At 40.9% G+C, this 9,109-nt stretch overlaps 2 protein-coding genes across 2 annotated transcripts in view; one reads left to right on the top strand and one right to left on the bottom strand.

Annotated features, from left to right (window-relative positions):
• The window catches only part of LOC102311865 (tryptase-2), a gene marked incomplete in the record, with an annotated part of 2,014 nt that extends 977 nt beyond the window's left edge, over positions 1-1,037 (top strand). Inside the window, 3 exon segments of the mRNA XM_014341149.2 lie at positions 1-160; positions 370-506; positions 707-1,037. Of these exon segments, the coding sequence (XP_014196635.1) occupies positions 1-160; positions 370-506; positions 707-886 (477 nt within the window).
• Positions 1,038-5,212: 4,175 nt separating this feature from the next.
• The window catches only part of dus1l (dihydrouridine synthase 1-like (S. cerevisiae)), a 10,330-nt gene continuing 6,433 nt past the window's right edge, over positions 5,213-9,109 (bottom strand). Inside the window, 5 exon segments of the mRNA XM_005945663.3 lie at positions 5,213-5,616; positions 5,931-6,006; positions 6,240-6,277; positions 7,977-8,143; positions 8,252-8,340. Coding sequence (XP_005945725.1) covers positions 5,459-5,616; positions 5,931-6,006; positions 6,240-6,277; positions 7,977-8,143; positions 8,252-8,340 — 528 coding nt within the window. The 3' untranslated portion in view covers positions 5,213-5,458.

Here is a 9,109-nt window from a genome sequence, read left to right as displayed (position 1 = left end):
CTGGGCAACGGCAACAAAAATGACATTGCTCTGATCAAGCTGAAGAAACCGATTACATTTTCAAAAGATGTTGCACCAGTGGCTCTGCCTGACAAGGATGACACCTTTGGTCCATCATCTGAGTGCTGGATCACTGGCTGGGGGGAAGTGGGAAATGGTGGTAAGTTAAGCACAGAAAGTAGGCTTTAAAATGTTCACGCTGTAAAAGGTAGGCTCACAGATCCATTGTAAATTGCCATACTGTCACCAGTAAACGGTATTTAATTGTGTATAGACATAGCCTACGTCCATACTTTGCATAGTAAGGTACTTCACAGATAAGAAACATCACCTTTCTGTCACTTCCATACTTTTCCTGTGTGTCCACAGTTCCACTGAAAGCTCCAGAAACACTTCAGCAGCTCAAGATTTCCATCATCTCTCAGAGTACCTGTAAGGAGAGGCTTCCTCAGATAGCCTCTAATACACTATGCACAAATGACAGCAAGGGAAGGGGTGCCTGCAAAGTGAGTTTTTCCCTTTTTTGTAGTCTTTTGCATTTAATCAAATGGATTATTACCACTTTGAAATAAACAAACACTTTTTGATTTATCACACATGAAGTACTTTACTTTCACTCAGCTGAATTGACAGAAACTAGTAGTTACTCGTTACTTTGGAGTTTATTGTTGAATCTAAGTCCAAGTTGTGTGATTTGCTTCCACAGGGAGACTATGGTGGTCCACTGGTGTGCCGTAAAGGGGGGAAATTAGTTCAGGTGGGAGTCATGAGTTCTGGTGGTTGTGGCCCCAAGGACGGCCCTGGCGTCTGTACTGAGGTTGCAAAGTATCTGACCTTCATAAACGACTACATCCACCGTGCTGAGAAAGCTCCAGCTGAGATGTGAACTCCTCAGAAACCGACACTGCCCGCTGTACTCATCTCATAAGCTGTCTTACTTTTAGCTTCTTTCCTGTAAAGCACTGTCACTCCATGGTAATGGTAGCTGACTGTGGCTCAGTTAACAGATTTCTTTGCATTAAAGCTTTAAAGCATCACTTTAGTGTCTCTTTGTGATTTGAAGAATTCCTGTTCACATGTTTCAAAAAAGGCACTGATGACACCCCCTCGTCCATAGCAACGCCTTCCTTGGATACATAGTTGTATGTGTGCAAATTTTTCAATCTGATTTTTAGCATTTTTACAAGTCTATATTATATACTGGGCCGGTTCTAGACAGGCATACATGAGGGGGCAGAGAGAAATGTAAAGACAAGACAACACTCTTTGCAGTCGTCTTTTCTTGCATCATTTCTCCTTGTGTCCTTTCATCTCCTCCTTCTCCGTCACCTCATCCACCCGATTCATTTCTGTGTTGTAACTACTCTGCAGTGACTAAATGTCATAACAACAGTTTGTTAATTGGATAAAATCAACTGTTATCTTTTCTTTCTTTCTTCTACTTTAGTAAATGTCCAGGTGAACAAAGGTGCTCCCTCTTCAAGAGACAAAGTGTACATATCACTTATCTTTGACAGCTTGCAGATGGTATAAAACTTTATTTTTACAATGACAGACTTTTACCGCTTTGTTCTCACTTTTATTTATTTTGTTTTATTAAATACCTTTTAACTTTTCAGAATTTACACTCAAACCCAACCCATAATAGCCACACAGTGCACTTTGCAAATCCAACCAGCAGACTTGGGTGGGCGGGATCTAGTCTATGGTCTGCATGTTTGACACCCCTTAAATATTACATCATAGAAAGTCTCATTTTTGACACATTTGAAAGAGAGTTTTTCCAAATTTCGTTCACAATTTGACCACCTTGATTTGACCACAAGATGGCACTCTGCGCTCAAAAATATTTATAGTGTATATCCAACAACAGGAACAGAATGAACTGATGCGGTCAGAGGCACATCATTCTTTTGATGTCTGTGAAGGTTCATCCAGGTCATCGTAGTCAAAGGAGCTTGCAAAGAAAAGCGTCTGGACTTCTTTAAGTTACTTGAAGACGTTTCACCTCTCATCCGAGAAGCTTCTTCAGTTCTAAGGTCAAATGGTGGAGAGTCCCAGATATAAACCTAGTGGGAGTTCCCCCCACAGAGGGACAAAAGGACCCCCTGATGATCCTCTAATCCCCTGAGCCAAGGTGTGAAACTGGGTGTGGGTCCCAATCAGCCAGAGTTTCGGGTGAGTTCATTGTGAAACCTGGCCCCACCTTATCATGCGAATTCCTGAGGTCAGATGGCCCAGGATGTGAGTGGGCGTTAAGGCGTCTGGGAAGGGATCTCAAAACTGGATTATAGATGGCAGAGAGTTGGTGTCGTAAACCCCGCCTCTGTTCAAAGATGGTCGCTCACAGTGGACATAGATGGCTTCTTTCACTCCTCTTTCAAACCATCTGTCCTCTCTGTCCAAAATGTGAACATTGGCATCCTCGAAAGAGTGTCCTTTATCCTTAAGATGCAGATGGACTGCTGAGTCTTGTCCTGTGGAGGTGGCTCTTCTGTGTTGTGCCATGCGCTTGTGAAGTGGCTGTTTGGTCTCTCCAATGTAGAGGTCTGGGCATTCCTCGCTGCACTGTACAGCATACACCACATTGTTAAGTCTGTGTTTTGGAGTTTTGTCTTTCGGGTGAACCAGTTTTTGTCTGAGCGTGTTGCTGGGTCTGAAATGCACCGGGATGTCATGCTTGGAGAAAACTCTCCTGAGTTTTTCTGATACACCGGCTACATAAGGGATGACAATGTTGTTGCGTCTGTCTTTCTTATCCTCCCTCGCTGGTGTCTGATCTCCACCGTTTGACCTTAGAACTGAAGAAGCTTCTCGGATGAGAGGTGAAACGTCTTCAAGCAACTCAAAGTCCAGACGCTTTTCTTTCCAAGCTCCTTAGACCCCGCATGCTACAAACTTTACCCGAGTCATTTAGACAGCCGTTAGCACAGGATTCTCCTTATGGGGACCTGATATGTTTAATATGCTGCTGAGAATATAGCCCAGAAGAAGCTATAATATAGCTTTTATTTTGGAAAGAGCCATTTCTCTGTAATACTCGATCAGATAGATTTTTTTATTATTATTTTGTTGTTTCAGCAACATTAAATTTAAAAACTGTACTTTTGAGTTAAAATATATATTTCTAATTTTAATAAATGACAAATTAAAAAGGCATGAACTTTTTTGTATCGAAAAAATATCAAACTGTGACACCAAAGTATCGAACCGAACCGTGAATTTTGTGTATCGTTGCACCCTTAGTATTAATGTTTATTTTTATAAACACAATTTATGTTAGCATAGATGACGCACCTTGCTTTAAAATACTGCATTGTACCAGCTGCAAAGGCTATAAGAAAAACCAATATGAAAAGCAGGAAATAAAATAGACACAGGTTTACCGATTTGAAATAAAAAAAAAAATTGAAAAATAAAAAAAACGTAAACAAGAAGCTACTGGAGCCTGCAACCAAAATTCATGTTTTGTTTTTTTTAATTGAATCTAAAATAGCTCATAACAGTAAATGCTCTCCAGCTATTTTAGGGCATAAGTAATAAAAAATCATTGGAATTAGTTAAAGCATTTTTTGGGCTTGCTTAGGTGGTCCTGTTAGTAAACAAGCTAGTTACCAAGGAGACAAAGACATCAATGCCACCCAAACAGCAACCTGAAAACATGAAGCAAAAATTGCAGTTCCTGGATTCGCCACTTGAGGCTGTCAGTCACCAAACACTTTGCTAAAATGCTTTACAATATTAAAAGTGCATTTACTGTCTGCTGTAAAAATGGTTTGGACCTTTGTTGTAGTGTCAATAGATTTTTTCTCTTAAAAATGAATCTGAACACCTGTAAGACTTAACATTAGGGACTTTACCACAATGTTGAACAGGAGTCCTGTTAATCCGAGTTACCTGGATTTAGCATTTTTGTGAGTTTTGCACCTTTTGAAGCATTTTTAAATGGCATTAGTCCAAGAAGTTTGTGCTACAGGCTGGCGAGTGCAATTTATGACTTCTTTACTTTGTCCCTTATTAGCAGGTTTGTGTGAGAGCCATATGCATGCGGATGACGCTTGCTAACCAAACTAAGCAGAGCTAGTTCACAACTTAACTCTTCCACCCAAAAGGACTTTTTAAAAATTACAATGAGAAGAATTAAAATGTATTTTCAAAAATTCAGAGTCCAGAAACCAGAGGGTGATTTCATTATAGCTCGATCCATTACAGATAAAAATCTATACATTTGTTCATCTGTGTTGCCAAATTTACAGTTGCCCCCAACCTTTGACAGTGTGGGGCCAACTACCACAAAACACACATCCTCTTTGATGTCCATTGTACCTTATTACCCTGTATACACCAGCAGCACCTTTAAATTTTAGGCTGAGCATGTTTTACTCAGCAGCAGAGGGAGCGCTGAATTGTGTCCTTTATGCTTAAGTTCTGGACAGACAGTGATTTCATTCAAAAGGCACACAGTGCACTATGGCTAATCTTAATGCAAAATAAAGAAAGTAACCACATTTATGACTTTAATTAAACACATATAGACGGGTAGATGCTGCATCCAGTCGTGTCAGAAGAGCTTGCTCAGGCAATACTAAGGCTTCTGACCAGCTCCTGTATGAAACGCCACTTATTTTAAATATATGTCAAACTAAGAAATAAGTAAAGTTCCACTTGTGAGAACTGGTTTTATATTTTACTTCTGACTGAATTAAAATGGATTCTGTCATGTTTGAACAAGAAGAGGAACGCTTTAATCAAAGTAATGTATATGAGCCTGAAAATGACACTTATCAGTCCCTATGATGGGTTAGGTAGTCCTAACTTATCAGAATGCTTCCAAGCATTAACGTGACAGACATTAACGTGTGTGCTTGAGTTGTACATACAAAATTAAGCACACTAAACATCTTGTACCATAAGTACAGTTGCAGCATTTGAACAATCGAAACTGCTTCAGGATCCTTTTACAGTTCAAGTACTTAGAAACTCTGTGTTCTGCCTCCACAGAGAAATAAGCAAAAGGAGACCATGCTCTCCCTGAGCTATATATGTATGTATATGTTGGCACAGTGTTCCAGTGAACAGCAGTTGAGCAATGCAGCATCTACATGTGTGTATAACACATCTGCTACCAACAAGTTACTAAATCTTTCCCTGTGAAGACTCACCAACAACTTTGGGTAAAATAATGTCTTTAGAATATCGGTCCTTAAAAAAAAAAAAAAAAAAAAAAAAAAGTAAAAAAAATAAATAGTCCCCCGCCCGACTGCTTATTCACCTAGAAATCTCTTTTACATAAAAATAAGCTTTTATTTTTTGGTCTGTTGATTGATGACACTTCACCATCAGTCCCAAACAGACTACTTAGCAGCTGTGTACACAGTATGCACCGACTACTGCATGCACTGCTTCCACCCTCCAGTGAGTGTGTGGCTTGTGCACGCAGAGATGGCTGCAGTCCTGCTCATAGCAGCAGCCGAGGCTCCTCCAGTTCCCTTCTTGAATCCTGCAGAGGCTGAGGAATGTGGTCGCTTCTTTCAACCTCTGCTGTGGATCTCTCCGCCTGCTCCTTCTCCTCTGCTTTCCGTTTCTCTGCCTTGGTCTTGAACCTCAGCCCGTGGCCTGTTAAACACAGGAAATAAACACATTTATATCACAGATGAGTCGATCCTTTTCATTTCTTGTTTTTTCTTTTTCTTAATTGTGGATTCACAGTGATACGAAACATCTTGACAAACGACAGGCTGGATAATTGCTGTATTGTATTGCTGTGGACTGTGTAACCCAGTCTAACACATTAATGTCTTAACATGTGGCGGTAATAAACTCTGGGAGTCTTTGTGTCAATAAATCAGCAGACAGTGTGATTAGAAATCATATCCACTACACAGGATCAACACACAGCACCTCATGAGTGAGTGTACGTACACACTTACTTGGACAGTCTGCCACTTCTTTGTAAGCCTTCTTCTTACAGCAGCCTCGACAAAGGCTGAAGACGCACTTATTTCCCTGCAGAGGAAAGTTAAAGTAGAAGCTCACAGGATTCAGGCTAATGATCAAATAAAAGCAAAACCGTGGCTTAATCTCAAAAGCAGTGCGAATGGAACAAAACAAAGAATTTCTAACTAAATGTCATGTCTAACCTTTATGAAAATGTGCTTGAGCAACTGACAGTTGAATCTAATAGCTCATCTTTTAATCTGTTGTCCAAACTTGAAGGTCAGAGTTTGAATTCTGCTTACCTTTGGGTTACCACATTGTTCACATTTGATGTATTTGGCTGCAGGAAGAAATAAGATGCACATTAGTGACCAGTGACTCACATTTTCAATGAGGAACTTGACAATTTACAAGACCGGTCAAAAGTCTTACAGCACCCCAATTTTTCCAGTTATTTATTGCAATTCAAGTCCAATGAAAAGTTTGAAATGGTACAAAAGGTAAATGGTGAACTGCCAGAAGTTAAATAAAAAAAAAAAAAGGTTACACAAAACTGAAAAATATGTACATAATGTACAAAAGGCCTTTTTCAGAGAACACAATATGGGTTAACAATTTAAAGCTGTTCTGCAGCAATGGAGGTTGATCAAGCTGGTGCTACTAATTCCTACAGGTGTTCCAACTTTTCTGGATTACTTACTGTGGCGAGGATGGCGCCACAGCAGGGTAGGCGAATGCACCTGCGCGGCATCACAATCACACCTCGCCATCTTCAGAGTGGTGTAGGGTCCCGTCATGGGGTTGCTGTCGATGTGTGTGCCTGGCAGCCGCAAAACTGCAGCCCATTGTAAGTGTACAGCAACCGTGTGTGGGAAAAGTGGTTGAATAAAGATGCAACAAAGCATGGTCTGCCGTGGTCATTTACACTTACGACCCCCTCTGTCTGCATAAAAGCAGTGTGGTAACATACACTTGTGAGCAGCACCTGAAAGTATTGTACTGCAGAAAATTCTGTGTTGCTACAAAAATGGCGCGAATAGGGGAATTAACAATGGAAGCGAGACAGACCATCAAATACTTAAAAATGTTATTCCTACAGAGAAATTGGAAAGAAGGTCAAGGTGTCAGTGAGCACAGTTTCCTTCAACATCAAAAGGCCTCAGAAACTGTGACAGGAAGAGGCCACAACTGAATCAGAGGACAAGTTTCTGAGAGTTAACCGCTTGTGTGATCAGCGGCTCACAGAACAACAGCTTCAAGCACAGCTTAATAGTGGTATAGAAAGCAAGTCTCAGTCTCAACTGTGAAGAGAAGACTTCGAGCTGCAGGTATGACAGGACGAGTTGCAGCAAGAAAGCCATCGCTAAGACGTCAGAATAAGACAAAGAGGCTTGCCTGGGCCATGAAACCCCACCAGTGGAAGACTGGAAGTCTTGAATTTGATATCTTCAACATATAGGGTCTTTGTACGCCATCAAGTAGGCGAAAGGATGGTTCCTCAGTGTGGCGCATCAACTGTCAAAGATGGAGGAGGAAGAGTGATGGTCTGGGGCTTTTTTTACTGGATCCAGGGTCGGCGACTTGTACAGAGTGATGAACTAAAACGGCTGCCACAGCATTCTGCAGCGCCAAGCAATACTCTCTGGTTTGTGCCTAGAAAATAGTCGGGGTTCATCCTACGGCAGGATAATGACCATCGAGTCTCCATCGAGCTGGTTTGGGATGAACTGGACAGAAGAGTGAAAGCAAAGCGACCTACGAGTGCCACATTTATGGGACCTTCTGCAACAGATTGGGAAAGACTTTCTGAAGAATATTTGATTTCTATTGTACAAAGACTCCCACGGGTGTGTTCAGCTGTTATATCTATCAAAAGTAGATACTTTTTTTTTTTAAACTCCAATTCCGTATTTGTACAATGCTTTCATTTCAGAGTGCAATGAGACATTAAAATGCATAATTTTCAATTAGAAAAACTGGAAAAATTGGGGTGTTCTAAGACTTTTGACCAGCAGGTTAAGTCGACAGCACAAACTTACGTTTCTGTTCGGGGCAGAAGTTCTTTTTGGGGTTGCGGGATCTCTTCTTCTGCTTGTTTTTAGAGAGTGTGTCAGCTGACTCACAGTCCTCCAGTGCCCTCTTCTGACAAACTGTCTTTTTCAACACTGATGCCTGGCTGTTACCGTTGGTAACCGTCTCTTTTGGCCTGTAACGTGATCATCCAACAGTGAGAAATCTTTTGAGAAGTGTGTCCATGGATCAAAAGATGTGCATTACTTTTTACTGAAGTAAGTAGAGATGTGTTGTGACTTACACTGGTCTGACATATGGCTGGCAGATCCAGTGGGGGAAAGGAAGTCCGCTTTCTTTATCTTCTGAATCTTTTCCTTTGGCTATCTCCTCCTGAATAGACAGAAAGCCACAGTCAGGAATCTTTCAGTGCCGCAATGTCTCGATGCATGCTCAATCATCCAGGTAAATAAATCCCAAAAGGTACGTCCAGATGAACAGAATCAACCTTTTGGGAGGGTGCCATAACATCACACAAACCCATTGGCTGCATTTCAAACTAAAATATAGCAAAAATGTAAAAAAAGTCTATGCTAATGAATCTTCTGACACTTGACACAAACATCCAGTACCCTGATGTGGTGTTTTATGCAAAAATGCACAATTAATTAAGTTAATACATTATATGAAGAGTAACAGCGAGCTGATCAGGCAGAACAAAGAGGTACAAAGGGTGTGTGTGCCCAACTGGGCTTTTTTTTTTTCTCTCTTCTTTTTTTAGAATTACAAAAACTTCCCAACTTGTGGAAAGGACAGTAAACACTTTCTACACTATGACATACAAATCAAAGGTCATGTGACCCTGAACAAGCAGCAACTGAACAAGCTGAAGCTCTAAACCAAGGGTGAGGAACTCCAGGCCTCAAGGGCCGGTGTCCTGCAGGTTTTAGATCTCACCAATGGTTCAACACACCTGAACCAAATAATTAGTTCTTGACCAAGTAGGACCGTGTGACATGACCAAAATCTCATATCCTGATATAAGACATTTATCGTCCCGACAACGATATAAACCACAAACATTTTTCCTTTTTTGTAAATTCTGTGAATCTCGGGCAGCTCAACTTGCGTGAAGTGTTTCCAGCTGGGCGTTGTATACCTG

Source organism: Haplochromis burtoni, unplaced genomic scaffold (genome assembly GCF_018398535.1).
Source record: "Haplochromis burtoni strain Fernald_Lab_line unplaced genomic scaffold, NCSU_Asbu1 Contig_441, whole genome shotgun sequence".
NCBI classification, from domain to species: domain Eukaryota; kingdom Metazoa; phylum Chordata; class Actinopteri; order Cichliformes; family Cichlidae; genus Haplochromis; species Haplochromis burtoni.
Note: the sequence above shows the minus strand (reverse complement) of the source record. Positions and strands in the feature narration are given on the sequence as shown.